The sequence below is a fragment of the Serinus canaria genome, chromosome 6 (assembly GCF_022539315.1).
Source record: "Serinus canaria isolate serCan28SL12 chromosome 6, serCan2020, whole genome shotgun sequence".
Taxonomy (NCBI): Eukaryota; Metazoa; Chordata; class Aves; order Passeriformes; family Fringillidae; genus Serinus; species Serinus canaria.
The window spans coordinates 7,140,680-7,161,313 of NC_066320.1; the positions used below are offsets into that span (position 1 = coordinate 7,140,680).

At 39.0% G+C, this 20,634-nt stretch overlaps 1 protein-coding gene across 2 annotated transcripts in view; it reads right to left on the reverse strand.

The window, feature by feature from the left end:
* The window catches only part of BICC1 (BicC family RNA binding protein 1), an 89,615-nt gene that overhangs the window by 31,937 nt on the left and 37,044 nt on the right, over positions 1-20,634 (reverse strand). For both annotated transcript variants that reach the window (XM_050976226.1, XM_009087549.4), the window contains exon 3: positions 12,843-12,912. In XM_050976226.1, coding sequence (XP_050832183.1) covers positions 12,843-12,912 — 70 coding nt within the window. The remainder of the gene's footprint in view (positions 1-12,842; positions 12,913-20,634) is intronic.

Here is a 20,634-nt window from a genome sequence, read left to right on the forward strand (position 1 = left end):
ATCCCCAAAAATTGGTAATTCCATCAATAACAAACTTATGTTATATTCATAAAGTTGCCTGTAACTGATTTTACTTGGGTAAATTTCAACCAGCATTAAAACAAAGGAGTTCTGTAAATACTTGTGTATTGTACCAGGCATGTGAGTTACTTCAAAAATTACCAGCAAACACTACACCTAAAATCCAGAGAATTGCTTGAGAGAAACCACAAAATAGGACCCAGCACTCCCCATACTCCACCATGAAGTCTAACTCCTGAATGGCAATGCTGGGCATAGGTTTATGCCAACATTTTAGCTAGCAGCTAAGGCCTCATATACCTCACTCTCTGGATAACCTTTAGCCTGCCCAGGAAAAAAATGAAAAAAAAAAAGAAAAAAGCTTGTGTCATTAGGGTGATTAAAGCACTGGCAACTGAAAGAAGTCAGCAAGACAAAAATTCATATTATTATCAAGAGTAGAGAGCACCACCTCTCCCCACATCTTTTCCCTGCCAGCAGATGAGAGCAGAGCAGCAAAGGAAACCACTTGCAGACCCAGGTTTAGAAACTGCACTTTAGGCACTCAGGTCTGAGTTACCAGATGTCCATTTTCAGTTGCTGCTGATGCTGGCAATGAGTGAGGTTAAAGTTTTAGTTGTAAAAATAACAGAAGATGGAGCAGAAAATATGCAAAAACAAAAAATATCTGTGTCTGTTAATGTATGTTAGGAAGAAAAGGAAGAAAGAGTTAATGGCCAAGAGTGTCTTACTTCCTGATAATTTCTTCTTTTGGGCTGCTTACACTGCTAAGAAGCAATTCTCAATATAATGAGTCAGCTGATTAAAAGCATAACCCATTTTGTAGTAGCTTTCTTATCTTTTTCTGGCATTCCACCAGTAATTCATGCTATAAAAGACCTTCTCTATAGTAGTTTATTTTGGTTTATTATTCTTCCAATCCCATCACTCTGGAACTAACTCCATCTTACTTCTGGAATCCAAAATCTGCTCCCCTCCCAAATGCACTCATGTACACTGTCATGGCATTCCTACAGGGAGTCCTTCTTGCAGCATCCTTCAGTAAGCAAATCCACAAGAAGAAAATAAAAAAATTATGCACCCAAATAACCACTTCCAGTACTCCTTCCCCTCACAGAAAGCACACATTCAATCTGACAATTCAGATTTTTTTGATGTTACCAAATGGGCGTCCCTGAGCAAAGTCAATTCCCCTTTATAACTGCTCACTGCACTCAGGGCAGCAGGAACAGCAGAGGGGAACAACACACAGGAATCTGCACACATATAGCTACAAATTTACTCCTGGAAATCTCAGCAGGAGCTGTTTGGCATTAGAGGATTTTAAGCCAACTCCACAAAAAAAGCTTGCATTTTCCTGAAGCCCAGTATTTTCACAGCTTACTTTCTTGGCTATTTTCTCCTCCAGCACTGCAAAACTAAGTTTACATTATTTGACATTGCACTGGATACAAATCCAATCAGCTGGATGAAAGCTGCACTCAAAATTAATCCTTTTTATTGCCAGCTTGGTTTACTTGCACACATTCTAACTCTGTTTTGTGATTTTTTTTTTTTTAGTAGAAATTGCCAATATCCTCAGGTCCCATGGACTAGAAATTCATATTTTACATTCCTGGTATTTTAAGTCATCCATATGTTTTGATGCAAGACAAGACATCTGGTAAATGTTTAACTAATTTAAAATGCAGCCATCAAAACTGCAACTTTATGGAAGCTGCACAAAGACATCATATGGGAATAGTGACACGTTAGACATTGAATCACTGGTTTAGGACAGTAATTAAAGTACACATCAATACAGCAGCACTTAGCAGCTTTTCCCTAGGATATTCATTAAATAAGAACCTCAGAATTGTGTCTGATTTAATTTCCAAGACAAGGATATGTATTGGAAATCCATGCCATACACCTATGAACAGAAAGCTGTAATCCTCCCCTCCACCTTTTGGAATATGCATTTTCACCATCTTCCTCCTTTGCACCTCCCATCTGTATTCCCATTGACACCATCTTTGGCACTAACTCTTTATCATTCTATTCTTTCAAAACCTTCATTTCTTTAAGGCTCCCACTCCAACCTCCCATTTCCTGCCATCCCACCTACCTCTTTCCAACTGGCTTCAGTCTCCTCATCAGCCTCTCATTTCCTCTCCGTGTCTCTCTCCATTCCACTTCATTCCCAACTTTGTCCTTTCCCACAGCTTTGTTCCCATTAACAAGAGCTCATTTGCCTTTCCCTTTCACAGGAGTTAATACAAGGAGAAGATGTTGCCAACAGCCCTACTGAGACTGGCCATGGCTGGTGAACACTGCCAGATGGTTTTGGTTTCCCCAGCTAAATGAACCCAATTCCAAAGCCAAACCTACCAGGGTGCTTAACAAGCATTTACCATAAAACCACAATTTTTTTTTTAAACATTAAAAATTTGGACAAAATAATCACCAGAACACTAGCTATGCCTGGGATTTTGTTCTCTTTAGATTTGACTTCCTTTACAGACAAAATAATCTTGCCAAGTAATCATGGAATTAAATGACCAACAGAGCTTCATGCAAGGTTAAGTGTGTACAGATGAAAAGTCTAAAATTCTGAAAACTGCATTACAGCTATTTTTCAGATAATTCCTCCTACTGCTACTTCAGAAAAATTGTATGATTCAAATTACAGTTTCCAGAGGAAGTCATTAAAGAGACTAGAATTTCTATCAATGATGGTTTTGTAAGTTTGCACTTTGCCTTTGGCACAGACTCTGCCTATATTTAGAACACACAATATAAAGAATGCTTGAAATCAAAGCACACAAAAATAACAGAATTTTACAAGTAATACCCCAAATTTGCAGGGAGAGGATGATACTCGTGTACACTGTAATTTCAGAAGGTTTGTAGGACCTGATCAGGGTTGGAGCAGGGAATACAGCAGCCAGCCAGCCCTGCCTGCAAGTGCTCTGGTCCCCAGGAAAGCCTCTTTGGGGAAGGCACTCACAAAAATACTCTATCAAAACCTGGAAAGACTATAATTTTTTTGGTCAGCTACAGAATATCACACATTAGGTATAATTGCTTCAAAGTATTAAAATGTAGCATTCTCTCCAGTAATATTCAAGGGCATATGATCTTTTTTTCCTTCAAACTGTGACAAGACTTTTAAGTAGATTTCTGTCACGCATCTTTGTTTCTCTAAGCTTTTTAGAGCTGGAGGGTTCTGGCCTCCTCCACTCAAGGCATTTTTTGTTCCAAATCAAAACAAGAATTCAAATCCTGTTTACTAACCTGACATATCATTGCCACTCACTGAATAATGCTAAATTGTGCTTAATGCAAAATTGGGATGCTGAAATTAGCACCCTCAGTTACTCATATTAGTGCTGGATATTTTCATTCAGTAATGCATTATTTTGGTAGCAAGAACTCAGCATCCTTTTATGCCTTCTCAACCATTAGGATTGAAACACATGGTAGCAGGAGTATGTCATACTTAAAAAAAATGAAACATGACACTTGGGCTTTTTAACACTTTTAAAACCCTTTTTTAACACTTCCCCAACCAAACCCAAGAAAAAGTACATGATGAACAAAGAACAAAAATGTACTATGGACACACACTTAACACCAAGAGTTCATCTTCTTCCATGAAAATACTCAAGAGGATTAATAATCCCTTCTCTAAAGCAAAAGTACTGGAGCAATACAAATAGCATTAGTTTTGCTGCACCAAGGTCAAACAAAAACAAGTTTAATGCCACTCTAAGGAACAGAAAAAACTTCTAATTTCCCAGACCCTTTACCAGATCTGACTTAAATTTTATTTTATGAAGCAACTGCATGGATAAGAAACCATGTTACTCCCCCCTCCCCAAACTCTGCCAGCATTCTCAAGAAACATTGCAGAGCACCCTTTTTCTCCTGGCACAGGCAATTCCATTGCAGACTCGTATGTGCAGTTCACCTACTTTGAGCAGAATTTTTTATTTTAAGAAATCTACTTATATACACAATTAATTGTGTATAATTGTCCTATAATATAGCTGGACAATTGCATAACAGGGTGAATCTTTTTTCCTGTTCTTAGTGAGGTCAAAGAAGAGCTGCAAAGGAATTTTGCTGCACACAGAGAGAGCTGACGCAGAATACCCAAACCAACAGTTCTGTTGTCATGGGCACCGACAAGGAAAAGGCATTTAAATGCCAAGATTTTTGAGAAAACCTTTATTGAACTGGTATAAAGTTAGACCCAAAACTTTACACCTTGGGAACCAAAACTAAGCAGCTTTAGGAAAAATTGTGCTGACAAAAGAGCACTGGCCCCCACAACCCAGCGGCCCTGAATGCCCCCTGCGTCAGTGGGACTGGCACCAGGGCATGCCAGGCTGCAGGGCTGAGCTGCCTAGCAGGGAGCTATGGAGGCAGGGGACAGCCTGGAAGCATGCAGCAAGGCAGGAGAGAGAGGGAAGACCACAATTGTGCTGTTTGCCAGCTGTGAAAACAGTCATGTCACCCCTGATTTTGTTTCTAGCAGAAGTGGTTACCAGTCTTGCCTTTGCAGGTGCTTGGAAAAGGCACAGGTGAGTGCACCTTTGTCATTACTCACAACACCTGGAATAAGGCTGTCCTGGGGTCTGGTGATCAAAAACCATTGTGCCTTCTGCTGTTACATGAAGGTGTCTCACACTGGTGCACTGGGATCCCCTTTCCATTTGCAGCTGGGAAAGATTGATGAAGTGAATTCCAAAGCCCATCCTGCAGCACCTTTCTGTTGCCCACTGTGTAACCAGGTGAAAAGCTCCTCTCCTGAGGGAACAGGTGCCCACAGCAGCCATCAAACCACGACCTTCCTCACCTCACTGCATCAGGTAGGGACAGGGGACTGGTTCCTTGACTTTAAGGGTGGGGAGCCACATGAGCAAAGGAAGGCACCAGGGCAGCAACAGGTTTAAGTGGCTGGCAGAGCTCCAGCTGGTATAAAGTACATTACTTTCTCTGTAAGCTGTAGGATGACTTGGGGCAAGCTGAGCCAACACCTCAATTGATGTGCACACTGAAATCAGTGCTGAGACTAAATAAATTAAACCTTGAAAATAGACCAATACAAAAGTTACCTCTGTTTGCTTAAGCATCCAGGCACTTCAGAGGTTTAGATGTTCTCTTCTCTCATCTGTCTACATGCCTCCATCCCTAGCTAAAGACCAGGAACAGGAAGAGTCATCACTCCATACATGGTTGGTTCCTAGCAAGAATTAGGGTTACAGCCTTTCAGTTGGCACAGTTTTCAAAGTTATCTTAGTGGGTGAGAAGCTCGTTTGTCAGAAAAACTCCACATATCACTGCAGGTCTCCAAGGATGTGATTAATTCCCAGACCCTTTTTTTTTAATTGGAGCCTAATCTAAACCAATTAAGTGGCTATTCATAGCACAGAATTTAAGGTAGGAAAATTAGTTGATTATATCCCACATTCACTTGATCAGATTTGGTTTTGGGGTTTTATTGTAACTAGAAACAGCACACAGAGATATGAAAGTAGGTCAATAGCAGGAGTTGACCCAACCTATGAAAAGCCACTGTTAGAGTCCTTGGTTCTTTAACAGGTCTGAAGCCCTTGGTAGCCCTGGGTTGCCCTCCCAGGTGGGGCTGACTCACAATTTAAGACTCAGGTGCAAAGTAAAACTCAGTGCCTTGTTGCATTTAAAGAAACACAAAACATCAATTTCGTCTACAGTAAGTTAAAGAGTGTTAAAAAAAAAAATAAAATTAAAAAATTAAAAGTGTTTTCCTTTAAGATTGATAAATCAGCAACAGAGGTAAGTAGTGGCAGGCAGACAAGCAATTCCAGCACATGAAGTTCTGTTTCATATGATTCAAAACATTGTAATGCACTTTTAAAGGTTATAAATGGCTACAAATGAAAAGATTGCAGTTTTAGAAGTGAATGAAAATACAGGAGGGCTTTTAATCCTATTAAAATGAGTAGTTTTACCCCACAATTTACTTGGTCATAGTCTTAAAAAAAGTAGCAGTATTCACTTCTATATTGAAAGAATTAAGAACAAATCAACTGTAACTAAGAAAAGTAGCTACTGTAAGAAAATGTTTTAATGCAACTTAAACAATCTTTGAAATCCCCAATCTTTAATTTCTGTGGTTTTTCCACAATACAGCTAGTTGCAAACCACTTTTTAACAAAATTAAAATCAGGCATAATATATATACACAATGTGAAAAAGGAAAAAAAATAATGCCTCTTTGGCCCAGAAAAAGGAAGTCATTTACCACTAAAATACTCTGTTATGGTTGCAACTATACTAAGAAGGAGTAACATGTATGTAAAGCCTTAAAGAAAAGGAAAACACCAAAGACCTAAAAAATAAGGCGATCCTAAGAGCCATTATTTTATATGGAATCACAGGATCTTTAAGGTTGGGAAAGACCTCCAAGATCATGAAGTCCAACTTTTGGCTGAAAACCACCTTGTCAATTAAGCCATGGCAGTGAGTTCCATGACTGCTGGGGGATTTTTTGAACACTTGCAAGGATGGTAACTCCACCAACTTCCCTGTTCCAATTTCCCAATTCTTCACCACTCCTTCAGGGAAGATATGCATGCAACCACACAGAAAACAACATTATCTGCTTAGGAGTTGCATAAGACAAAGAAGCAAATAGCCTCAACTATTAGGCATTTTGTAGTTGCTTCCATGTTTATTTGACTGAACTAGGACTTGGCTAATTTCTTGGGGAAATTTCAGGTTATATAACTGCCCTTTGCAGACATGCCAGCATCTGAAGAACACCAAGCCACCTGGTATTTAGAAAAGATGATATATGTAATGTAAATCTAGTGGCCTAGAGCAAAATCCTTTCAGTGTTTCAGCAATCCCAGTGATAACTGAAAGCAGAGAAATCTATTAATTCCAGCAAACTTTGCACTTACTACAAAATACCATCAATGCAATGGGAACCTCCTGAAGCAAGGGTCCAAACCTCATTGATACCACACAAGTACTTTTCCCTCTACTCAATGTTTCTCAACATCTGCCTCATTGAGCTCTCTGATTTGCTTAGGGGTGTTTTGGTTTGGTGGAGGTTTTGGGGTTGTGGTTTTTGGTTGGCTGGGTGTTTCCTGGGGGGAAGGAAACTCTAGGGACATCAAGACATGCCACAAGAGGTTACAGTGATGTTTAAAGTTCACAAGACTCCTAGATAATGATGCTGTGCAGGGTTATTAACTCTTCCATTATCACTGATATTTAATAATAAAATACTGGGTTTGGACACAAGCATTGACAAAGTCCATTAGTCCATTAATCCATTAATCTGAGGTGGGTTTTTTGCAGTGAGGAATTCCTGCATGGCAGTCTCTCCTTTGTACAAATGTGGGATTCAGCTCAGCTGCAGCACAAAGAGCAATATTGCATAACTTATGATGCACTTGTGTTTTAAGCAGTGATGTAATCCCTCCATGGAACATGTGTGCAAATGATGAAGTGCTTGCAATGGGATGCTGAACTGGCAGGCACAACTCTGAACTACTCATAGATTAACCACTCCTGGGATATTTCACTGCTACAGGTTTAGCTTTAAAAGCAGTTCACATTCTTTTCAAAAAAGATTGTATTGACAAACTGAATTGAGAAAATGAGGTATTTTTGAAAAGAAAAATAAATTATCTAAAAAGCCTAAAATCAGATTTATCAGAAATCCTATGGCAAAAGAAGAAATAACCTGGCATTTTATCTGCACACTTTCCTAAGGCTGCACAGCCCCTGACACTACAGTTCTTTGTTCTCTCCCTCCCTGTTTCATCTGAAAATATAAACTTCATCTTCCATCACAGTACTGGGAAACAACTGAAAGTTGATTTAAAGGTCTGAAATGACAAACATTTTAGCTTACTCTAGATATCTAAGGCAGTAACTCACAAGTTTGGCCTTGAGTTCACTAAGCAGTGACATTTGTTTTAACAAAAGAGGAGGCTCTACCTTTTATCACAACATCTCCTGAAACAGGGAGAATGCCTCCCTTGCACCTAAACAACATTCCAATAAACCAGAGTGAGGTTTTACTGATTTGGCTGAAGTCTCTCTGGTTATTTGCCTCAAGTGTGGTATTACAGTTATTAATTTCACTGTGCATGTTACCTTCACAGCTCAGGATGAAGAGAGGGAAACAGTTGCACTTGGCTTGCAAGATAATTTGCAAAAAGCAAAGTTTAATGAAAAATAATGAAACCAAACTGCCAGGCAATGAATGCCAGCAGTGTCCAATGCCAGTTATTGCTGCCTTCCTTCCAGTGCCTTCAGTACCACTATGTTTCTTGCTATTCTCCTTGGATATGAATTTAACATGCACTGTGTTGGAAACCAGTGTTGGAAATTTGCTAATGAAAAACAGCATGTAGAAAATGCTTTGATTACAGAAGCTAGTTTAATTTTTTTGAAGTTATTAAAAAAGATGAAAGAATTGGTAAAAAGTTAAATCAAATGGAAAAAGTACAAACAGAACATGGACTAGATTTTTATTGACCAACTTAAAATGCATCACTGATAAGAGAGGAAAAACAGGAAAAAAAAGCAAAACAAAAAGTCACAAAGCCAGAAACAGCAAATAAGAGAAGAAGTAAAATAAAGTAAATGCAGCTCAAGAGAGAAAGAAAAGAAACTGGTAATTTCAAGATATGATACAGATAAAAAAGAGCTGGAGACTAAAGAAAATAGAAGAGGAATGAAAATACGGGAGTAAGAAGAAGAAAAAAGAGCAAGAGAAGTCCTTTTTAAAAGTGAATGGTGGAAGAGACCCCAGAGTTCTACCTGCTGCACAACTCCAATTTATCTTGCATTTCCCCTTGCCATCTTTTTTAACATCCTAAAATATTCCCTGCTCCAACTCTCTGACCATCCTGCTGCTTAGAGCCACTAAGTTTCCAAGAGCTGAAGGGATTCTTATGGCAGCTGTTCCCCAAAAGCTATTCCAAGCTGCATTCTGAGCACACACACATCCCAGAACCTCTTTATGGCTGCTGGATTGCAAAGGGACACAGGGGTTTGGGGAGGGAGAATTCAGAAATAAAAAGGAGTAAGGAATACAGGTCAAATCTGAACTCCCATCTATCCATTTCCTAAAGAACACCTTCAGTACCCATCCACAAGCACTGCTGCTGGTTAACATGACATTCACCTGCTTCCAAGGCATTAAGAATTCCAGCTCCATACAAACAGAGGGGGAAACATATGAGCATGTATAGTTAGGGTTCAGACACAAATGAACAAGAACTCCCTCTCTCCAAAAGTAAAAATTACCCATGGCTAAATTTTAGGAACAGCCACACTGGTCCCCCATGTGAGCACCAATGACAGCACAGCAGAAAGGGCTGGACAACAAGAACAAGACAGGTCAGTATTTCAGAAAGGGAGAGGGAAAATCCCATTATCTTATGCCTGCTTGAAAAGCGTTTGTGGAACTACAGCATCTCACCATTTAGGATTTGGCAATCTAGTCATGCTTTCATACCACTGAATAAATCTTTAAAAGACAATTAACAGCATTCTGAATCAACAGTAACTACAACAGAGTGAAAAAGCATGTTGAGAGCCAAAGTTACTGTCTCTCAATTTGGTCTTTAATTCACCAGACTAGAGAAAATCCCAGACCCCCAGAACAGGAGGCTTTGATACACCCTGAGCTCTACAGCACCAGTGCAAAGCAGAGCAAACTGTGCCAGTGCCAATGCTTTCATTACTGATGGAATCAGTCATGAAGAGCTTTAAATTGTTCACTTCCCTCCCTAAATCCCTAACGTTATGGGATCTCTTTGGCAACCTGAACAAATGGCTTGCTTTAAGATGCTGAGGAAGATTTATATGTTTATGTGTTTTCTAAACATGTATTTCAAAATACTTTAACCCTCCTCATCACTAGAGTAAGGCTACAGCATCTGGTGTTCATTAAAACCAGGAAATTCCTGTTTTGCCCTTATGAAACTGTTGAGAGTTGATAATAGTTTTTTTAATTTAGCTTTGTGATGAGGTGTTTTAGAAAACACATTAAGTAATGAATTTGAATTAGCAAAAATTTATAATCTGCTTATGCTAAATGCAAACATTAGTCTTTTGCAATTCAAAAAAACCCATCAGAAAACATTTATCAAGTGAAAGTTAATGAACTACCATTATGATACTTAAAATATAGAATTTTGTGCTCATCAATTTAAAAGTTGTAATCCATATAACAGAAATGATACAGAGGTTGACCCATCTACTCTTGGTGCTTCAGCTTCACTATAGCACATTTTTTTCTAAAAGATCACAAAAGGATTCTGGATCTTGTAGAGAACTTAATCGTCATACCCTGGCTGAATCTTACTATGCACACCTTGGCTGGAAATTTCAATACCTTTGCATTTCAATTCAAAACAAAACATGGTCTGCCCTTATTGATTTAGTATCAGTAGTGTCTAATTAAAGCTATCACCAGCAGTGAGAAGAATGATACCATTGAGCCCTGAGTGCTTCATGACAGACTGACCAATAGCACAGAAAGAAAAGCAATTTTTCCTAATGACCTTTCCTCCCATACTGGGAGGAAAGCTGTGAATTACCTAGGGCCACAACACAGAGGATGTGAAGCTGCTGAAACCACAGGCAGATTGTGTTGCAAAACTATACCAAAAATCTGGGATGTCTGGGTGATGCCTGGGTGCAGCGTGGGGCTGGGGTAAAGCACTGTCCATCCATAGCTGCTGCTCCCTCATGAATCACTCAGACACTCAGCTCCAGCCAAGGAGGCAGGCAGAGAGAGCATGTTCTGAGTTCAAGTCCCTGGAGAGCCAGCCAGTTATTTGTTGCAGACTCTCCTCTCCATCACAAAAGCCATTAAGTGAAGCTAAGAGTATGTTAAACACTTGGAATATTTACCCCTATATAAACAGCTGCTGTAGCTGCAAATGGGAAGTTACAGAATCGCAAACAATTGGTATCAAGTGTAAACAGAACATATAAACTACACCTTATTTCACAAGAAATAGGAACCTCAGGGTTAAGGGGCTCTTTGTACACAGGCTGTAATTTACTACTTTAGGTGTATATACACACAGCCCAGCACACAGAGCTGGCCAGAGAGTACAAGTCTTAACTGTAGAGCCACCCTGAAATCCACAGGCACTTGAAACACTTTTTTTTAATAGCTTAGCATATTGCTAAAATGTCTTGTTTACAGCCCATTACTATCTCACTATCTAAAGTTTCTTCTGGCACAAGGACTTCCCAGGATAATCATTCCCACTGCAGATACACTCAGTATGCCCAGCTGGAATATGTGTTGCCTTTCCTCAATTTTTACTTTTATCAGCCCATAACTCTTAGCTGTTCCATTTCCCATGGTACTCAAATTCACTCCATGTATTGATAGAGCTTCACCACATTATCTTCTACATGAGGTCACTAACAAAGAGGTTAAATTAATTTAATTTAAAGCTGCATCTCCAAGTACCAATGCAGAAACCCAACAAACCACCTCTCTTACCCCTCTTTTTTTGCCTTTCATTAATGTTTTCATCTTCAGAATTAAGGTCACTTAAATTAGGGGGGGAAAGTTACAGGCACCACTTTATTTTATCTTTTCTGTCCTCAGAAGAAAAACTCTTGTGCCTCAGCTTGCTGAGGAGCATTGGGTGTGCAACAATTCCCAGCAGCCCAAGGAGAGGGTACACAGAACTCCCCAGCTTTGCACAGAGACCTTGTCACTCCTGCAGTACAGTAAATGTTAGTTCCACATACTAATCCTAAATACAGAACACCTGCATTTTTCCCAGTTTTAATTCCTTCCCCATTTTAGCAAGATTCTTTTTCCATGCAAGATTCTTTTTCTTTTTTCAAGTGAGGAAAAGAAAAAATGAAATCAATTTGGACTTTGACACCATGTGGGAAAGTACCTCAGAAACTGTCTCACTTTACACCATAAAAATTTTATTAATCCTGCACCTTTCTAAAAAGATCCTTTTTCTTCCCAAGAGTTGTTATTCATTTACTAAGGTTAGCCCACACCTCCACCTATATCTTCTATATATAACATGGAGAGAAATGATCTGAAGTTCATTTTCTTGGTTTTTTAATATGTATCAGCCTGACAGAAAAGCATGAAGTGCTCCCAATTTCATTTTTATGCAGAAGAGAAATTAAGTGTTGCTTTCAATCAGTCACAGCTATGACTCCTTAAGAACAGAGCAAGAAGGTTTGTTTCAAAGAGATGGCCAGACTGTATACTTAGTTCATGCTAATAGGCTGAACTTCCAAAAGCAACATAATTTAAAACATAATACTGGTCATTCCTAAGAAACAGTTCCACTTAGAGAACCCAAAAAAGCATGCAGGCTGTCCCTGTCAGGGACACAATGGGTATTTACTGTTCTGCTGGGCTTGGCCAACACTCATCTTTGTACTCTACAGAAACAAACACAAAACCCCACAAATCACCCACTCATGTAGAATGTTACCAGAAACCCTGGCTTTGGCTGCTGTAAAATAAAGAAACTGTTATGATTAGATACAGAATCATACAGCAGAAGGCACACATGCTTAATACAACAGTTTTGATTAAATAAATACTCACAGAATTGCGAGCTCCTTAAAATGGCTTGGTGTATCAAATACCTATATAAAGCCAAGATAACTTCAACAATGAATTTCTATAAGAAACAGCAGACTGAAATTGAAATATTTCAGGTGACCAGTATTGATGTGTGACTCTAAAAATCCAATTCTTTATTGTGTGGTTTTTACTATGCTAACTAAGAATCCCACCCCATAATAAGATCAAAATAAAATACCTTTTTTCGATTTTGCTCCAATCTTCAACTTTGATGGCCAAGCAATCTGTGTATTTGTTTCTTCCATAATCTATTCAAAAAGAAAGCATTTTCAAAGAATTAAGTTTTCATTTTTCTCCTGCAAAAGCATACATTCATTTTCTGAAAATATGATGTTTATAATTTTTAAAACTGTTAAATATTATTACTTTAAATAGCACAAATAGCACAAGCCATTAACTGGTTCTCTGGTTGAGAACTTTTGCCTGTTAATAAGCATGGCTGAGTTCTGATCATTCAAAAGAATTCCACAGAGCAAAACCAAAATGCTCAACAGCTTCCATGAAGTTCAAATGACCACTAATAGCTACAGCAGGAGCAAATTTGCACCCATCTCTGAGGGAATTTCAAACCTTTACAATTCACCACAAATATTTCTTCAGTTATCTTAAAATGGTTTTTAAGTAAAGCCTATCAAATTGAAATTGAATATTTTTGAGTCTCCATAAGTCAAAATATATTGGTTTGCCTCACTTTTACCCAAAAGCAGCTTTATAAACTTACCCAGACTCCAGAATTTTTACTTCTAAGTTTAGCAGGTCAGAGCAGACATTTGACAGCATTTATTTATTATGACACAGTGTGTAACCTATCTGTACATCTCCAACCAGCCAAGAGGGAAAAACTATGCACACAGTCTTAGGCTGTAAAAACCATGCAGTCATCTAGCTCAGTGTCAGCTCTCATTCTGCTGCTGCCTTTGGCTCAGTGAAAATTCCATCAGATTTATTACAGGCAGATTATACTGAAATTTCTTCCTGGCACAGAGCTACAGAGCTTCACCAACCCATTTAGTTGTAACACAGGAGAAGGAACTGCTTGACACCAAAGAATTGAGATAGATGAATGGAAATCCAGCTCCTAGAAATGCTGGGCATGTCTACTGAGACTAAAGGACTTCTCCTTTATACCAAGGTCTCATCAACAAGCATGGTGAGCTCATACCGCTCATCATACTCATGACGGAATGAAAACAATTAACGTGTCAAAATAACTGGCAAAGCCACTTCCAAGAAGAAGAGTAATGCATTAAGAAAACAGCTACAATACCAGTATATTTTCCATAAAGCATAATTTGGAATTGAGGCAGATTTCTCTAACAGTTCCTAATTCTTATCTTCTACATCCAAATCCCAAGGCCACCACAACAACTTCCAGATTAGCATGCCATGTGGAAAAACAAAGCGTCAGCCAGACTTCATTATACTATATTTTTGGTTTCAGCACTATTGGATAATAAGTTACAGCTGAAATAAAACATTTCCAGGAGGGTGAAATTCTACCAGCAACATACATATACTTTTCACCATTTTTCAATCCAGATGTGAAAAAAACTGTTTCAAAGAATTCACTTGTCTCTGATAAAAGGCTTTGGGTGAGGATTTTTTTTTTAATTGTGCTACAGGCAGTGAAATACACAGAAAATTGGAAGGCACTGGCTTAAGGAAAAGGGAGATGCTAAAACAAAGAACAGTGCAGGACTGAGTTATAGAAGATCCAACATGAAAGGAACCACAAGAGAGGAGACAGAAGAAGAATGCACGTCATTCAAGGCAAGTGTTACATCCCATCAGTCCTTTACCCTCTCAATAAAGGTTGGAGACTTCTGTCTTGAAGAAATTAAATCCTCCCCATTTCTTATGTTAAACTAAAATAAAAGGAAAGCCCACAACTTCACAGCTGCACATTCTAGGGACATATGAGAAAGATGCATGTAAGATCTTCAAAGGAAAAGCAGTCTGACTGCCAGCCACTGAGATTTGGCCATCTACTATCCTTAAGCTCTTTGTAATCTTAAAAATTGCCACATTAGACCAAAAAAGATAACTTAGTTTGGTCCCTACAAAGACAAGTTTATCAACTCCAGGCTGTAATGTTACAATAAATCAGGACTTTGCTAAGAACACTTAAAAACATTAAGCTACACTGCTTACTTCTTAAACTATCACAGTATATAAGTTACTACTCATGTATTGTATTTTTTATAATAGCAGAGTGTCGCAAAGCCCTGGAAAATTTGGAACTGAGTTTTTATGAGAGCAGTTAAACTTGAAAGTAAAGATGATATTGAAGACTGCACAGATCACTGTTGCATCAACTTTTTGTTTCAGCTTTACCATTCAAACCCAGGGAATTGAATGGGAAGTGCCAAGATTTTATTTTTTTCCCTGAAAAATCTGGAATAATTCCATGACAACCTCAAGTGCATGTTGCCATGGAACTGCTTCATTAGTGAAAACAGTATTAATCCCTGAGAACAGGGGTTCTGCTCTCACATGAAGAAGAGAACTCACAAGCGCTCCAGCTATAACACATGCATTCCAATTGTATCAATACTTGAGTTACATAACATTCAGAGGAAATTCAGCCTAGGGATGACTCAGAGTTCATGATCTCTGCAGAACAGCACCTCTGCAGAGCTTCCCTCATGTCCATACAATATAAGAGAGAGTGAGTACTAATCAGTGCTCTCCTTGCCTTGAGGGATCAACTGACCGAAGGGATCAGGCATATCTGTCAGCAAGGTTTAAGCCCCCAACAAATAACCTCATGCTTCTTCTCAAAATGAAGGAAAACCTAAGAAATTGTCTTTCTACAACTTTCCTTCCTCCCCTTTGCCCAAGTGTAATTGTAGTGTTTACAAGCCAAAATATGTAAGCTATTCTCAGTGGAGAAAAAACAGAAGAGGACAAGACACTGGAAGACACCAACAAAACAAGTAAGACTGTACTCTGACCCTGAAAAAATTGGCTCTAGCTGCATATCATTGGGCCTTCAAGAAAAAAATAAAGTCTAATTGTAAAGCAGCTGGAAGACAAGCTTTTGGCTCCCTTGTATTCCAGCTTGAAAAGTTTATAGTTTAAGCACTTTGGGGAGTTCTTACATTAAGACGGTAAGAAATTATTTTTTCTTATGCTGTATTTTTTGTTTAGCTGATTTTGGATGGAAACTGGAATGTCCTGAATGCAACAAAACCAACCAAACAAAACTCCCCCAAAGCCAGCCCACAAGTATTTCAGAATTCAAAGGAAGTATTTTACACACAGTGGATGAACAAGAACAACATATATAACAGACTTTTCTTCTTTTAAATCAGGCAGGCACATTAAATCAAAGTATTATTCTTTATAGTTAGTGTTGGTAAGATACCTATCTCTGACCTTCCCACCTTTGGGATTTGGGCATCTTGGCCTTTTCTGCTTCAGGTATTAATCACAGTGAAATGAAAAATGGGTCAGACAGAAATCTGCCTCTACTAGTGGGTTTCTGTAGTTACACAGTCTGAATTCCTTCCCCACTTAAGTGAAATTCTTTTTCCAGGCAAGCAAGAAAAAGAACAAAATTAAATCAGTTTGGACTACAACACCATGTGGAAAAGTAACTCTGAGACAATCTCACTTTACACCATGAAGATGTTATGCCTAGTCTTGGAATACTTGGGTTTCACAGACTTTCAGTGTTCATCTTGCATCTCCAGCTTTCAGAAAAGTTGTCTTAGTCCCCTAAGTTTGAATGCATTTACAGCTGTACAAACAAGTTCATTTTTATGGTTTATTTGAATCATGGAATATAACTTAGATGAAAATTAAAGGAAAATATATTTCCATAGGACAAGTCCTGAAGAGTCACAGCAGACATGTGAAATCCTGCATGGGGTGATCCTTAGTTCTTCCTCTTGCAGTGCATAAGAGGTGATGCAGCACAATCTGAGAGGATGACTAATCCCTGAACATGACTTCTGGCAGCAAGAACACAGCAATGGGTGTAGCTGGAAGCAGAATTATTTTATTTAATGGTTTGTTGTTTTTTTGGTTCAGGGGGAGGAGAAAGTAAGGCAAGAACAAGGATGGGAAGGAAGAACGAGACTCAAAAGAGGGTTGTGTGATGTTACCCATTGGGAATTCAAACTCCAAAACTGGTGAGGTCAGAGAAAGCACTTGCATTGGCAGAGCACATCAGCAGGGCAGCATGAAGGGCTACTGGCTTGGTGAGGAAATTTGAGGAATATAAGGAGTTAAAGAAGAGATTACAAAACTTAGCCTGATGCAAGTACAGAGCTCTTGTGGAAGCCTGGCCAACATTTTGGGTACAGCAATGGATTTGCATCCCAAGCCCTGTTTTGGTTTCTTTCCCCCTGAGGTCATCTACATAAGCAATTCCAATCAAGAACTCACAGTTTGTCACAGCCACTACTCTAAGTTGGACAGTACAGCCTGACCCCACCTGTGTAAGCCCTAATTCTGCAGGTAAGGAGGAGGGGCTGTTCCTGAGAAGCAGCAATGGCACATGGCCCCAGGCACCCAACATCCCAGACTACACTGTCCACAGCTTCGAGTTTGTGCTCCCATGTGGCAAAAACCCCATCTCTCCTATGCAAAGAACCAGATTTAAAACCATAAAATACAGAAAATGCCTTAGTGAGTTTGCTGTGAGTGCAGACTCTCAGTACTGACAGCACACATGGTAAGTGCAATCTGCTTAAAATACACAACCAAAGGATGCACAGGGAGGACAAGGATCAGGCTCCACTTGTGTGTCTGTACAGAAAAGAGCAGTGGGACAAGAGAGCCTTCCCACACACAAGGACATGAATGCCCTTCAAGGGCAGGGCTCCTCATTTTCCCATTTATAGCCCAACTCTCAGAAACCCAGACATTTTCAGAAAAGGTGACTGCTTGGCTAGTCCGTCCTCCCTAGTTTTACTTGTCTTGGAAAAAGGTATTATGTAAATTATTTTAGACATTGCTGTCTGAAATAAGCAGCATGGATAAGGATCAGTACTCCCATATGGTTTTCTTCATGCTTCCACTGCAAGTCATTTGCTTCAATACTGCAGGAAATTGACCTTCACCTACTCACTTGTCCATCTCTGTTAAACTGATTTTTATTTCAAGTTTTTATTAAATGCTAAAATAACTATCAAAAAACCTTGATGTGTTTTCTGATTGATATATAAAAAGGGAACAGAAGGAAAACCCACCTGCATACTGCTATACAGTGTCATGTCAAGCTAAGCAGAACACCAACCCTTCCCCTACAACTTCTCAGGGCCAATACTTTTGTGCAGAGTTTAAGGCTTCCCCAGAGCAGCACACAGGCTGTTTGCTGTCAAGGACTAATCCTAGCCCATACTGACTCTAACAAATCTGCCATCTTCACAAAGATTTCACAGCTATTCCTAAAGAACTTACCAAGAATTAAGGCAAGCATGTGCAGGATGAAGAGGTCCTGAGGCTAAAATTAGAGGTCAAGGTTAACATCATGGGCAATGTATTTATTCATAGTTTTGATCAATGTGTATCAAAACTTTTATACTAAATACTGAAACTAATGAACAGATCATGTATAAAAGCAACAAAGGCAGCAGAGTAAAAGACATCAGTTATACAAATGAAACTTTCAGACTACATAAATGCTCTAAATCACTAAAGATGGAACTGGGAAAGCTGCCTATATGGATATGGCTTTGGAATTTTTATTGTTTCCATTTCCAGTAAGGGATTTTCAGCCTAGAAAGGGTGAGAATAAATGCATGTATGCACATTCACACTGCATCTTTTTTTAACCTTTACTTCACCTGAAAAGACCAAAGATGATTCTTAAAACAAGAGTCTTGTTTAAGCAAATATTGCAGTATTGTTGCTGTATCCAAAAACTACATTAAGTGAACATCCTGCAACAAAAACGTTTCCAGAATACCTAATTTACAAATACAGCAAAAAAAGTTGAGAGTAAAAATCAATCAATCAAATGCCCTTACCTAGGGAGAAACAAAGAAGAACACTTGATTTAAAAGCTTATTTTACCCTCAATGGAAATACTAGTCAAGGGTCACAGGTAACACTTTTGTTTTAAAGACATGACAAAGCATAGTTGAAAACAAAAGAAATATTTAAGCATGCAAAAAAAATTATCTATAGAAGTATCTGTCTCTACAGCATTAATGAATTACACAAGTAATATAAAAAAATCCTAAGAAAAGTATCACTGAAAAAGGAAGCCCCATAGAACACTGTTCAAAACACCAATATGCATCCAGTTCTCCTCTCTGAAAATAAAAATCAGCAATTCTCCTCCTTACAAGCCAAAAACGCAGAGAATATTCTTGAGTACTATCATTCTCATACTTGTCTCCTTTATATTATTTTTTCCCTCCAAGGTGAAAGTACAAACATTCCTGAGAAGGAAATCCCTCCTCTATTCTGAGGGAGGGTTTAACTCCCAGAGTGAAAGGCACTGAGCACCTCAGTGGAGATGGTGGTGACAAACCACTCCTCCTCTACTGCTTCACAATGCAAGAGATCTTGCACAAAGTGTTAAGTACAGCAATAAAGTGACATAAAGCTGAACTTTATCAACTAAGACTTCATATTACAGGTAAAGTCTCAAGATAGTACCCATTGTATTGGAAGCAACACAGGAGAAACTGGAGATGAAATGAAAAAAACCCAAAAATCCTTGGAATTATTCCATTGCCTTAGCAGAATGGTCACTATACTACAGATGGGATGAGTGCCATTTTCCACAAAAATGAAGCCTTCCCACCACTCAGCTCTGCCTGAACTAAGCAAAAAGTTAAGTAAGCATTCTTGATTTACCTTTTCAGAGAAACTGATCCAACCTAAATAGCCTCCTTTCCACTGGGTGGGGTTTTGCCAGAAGGGAGACAAATGTCTCAATCCCAAGACTTCCTGCAAATGTTAACTTGCACTGACATTCTTTCAGCCCCCTAAATCCATGCTGCCCTCTCCAAGCAGTCACTTCCTCTTCCCGGGAAGCTAAATGAGAGGAAGCTCAGGGTAAACTGGATGCCAGCATTCCCATCCCAGCCAGGCACTTGAAGCAAGCTGTGGAAACGTATGGCCTTAATAAATCCTTGTCACATGCTATGAGCCAAGCTCTACATCAAGAGGTTATTTTAATGCTAGTGCAGATCCTGATTTCTACCCAGAAAAACTGGAATGTGTGGAACTAGCTCCTGCAGCTCCAAGCTGCTGTTGTGGTTGAAACAGAGACAAGACCCCTGATAATGTCTGATCACCACCAGCTCACAAGGTCTCAGCACCAGATAAATAACACTGCGAGAAATGGAGAGCTCAGTGGTTGTCATCAGACATGGAAACACAGCCCTGGGGGACACACAGCTATAAATAGGCAGCTGGGGAATAGCCATGGCTGAAGACACATGAAAAGCCCTTCAGAAGTTAGTCCTGAATGTGGATAATAATTAGCTTGAGACATCTTATTCCCAGGTCAATGATTAATATTTTTAATGCCTGAAAATGCCCCAAGGCACTTGCATTTGAAGCTCTAGCTCTTCACATTCAGAGATTAAAAAGTGAGACTGATCCACTTCCAGCCTGACCTACTGCAAAGAGAAAATTAAATTTATTTGGTATCAGAATATACTACCTATACTTACAAAAGGCATACATCAACACTACATTAATATATTCACAAGTAAGAATATTGCAACAGTTAGAAGGTTTGTCCCAGAATAACATAAAAGATATTTTTCAAAGATACAAGAGAAAATACAGGATGTTGCAAACCAAGCTCTTTTACTGTCTTAGATAAGCAAACAGGGCTTGAGGAAGATTCCTTGCTGCCTTTGCTGCCAGAGCCTCCTAAACAAATAAAAATGCACAGTCATTAATAACTACTGCATAGAGGACTTTAAAAGAAATATGGTTAAAGATGCAGTTAGGTATAACTATTTTTCCCATTTTCAAATAATCACAGGGGGTTTATT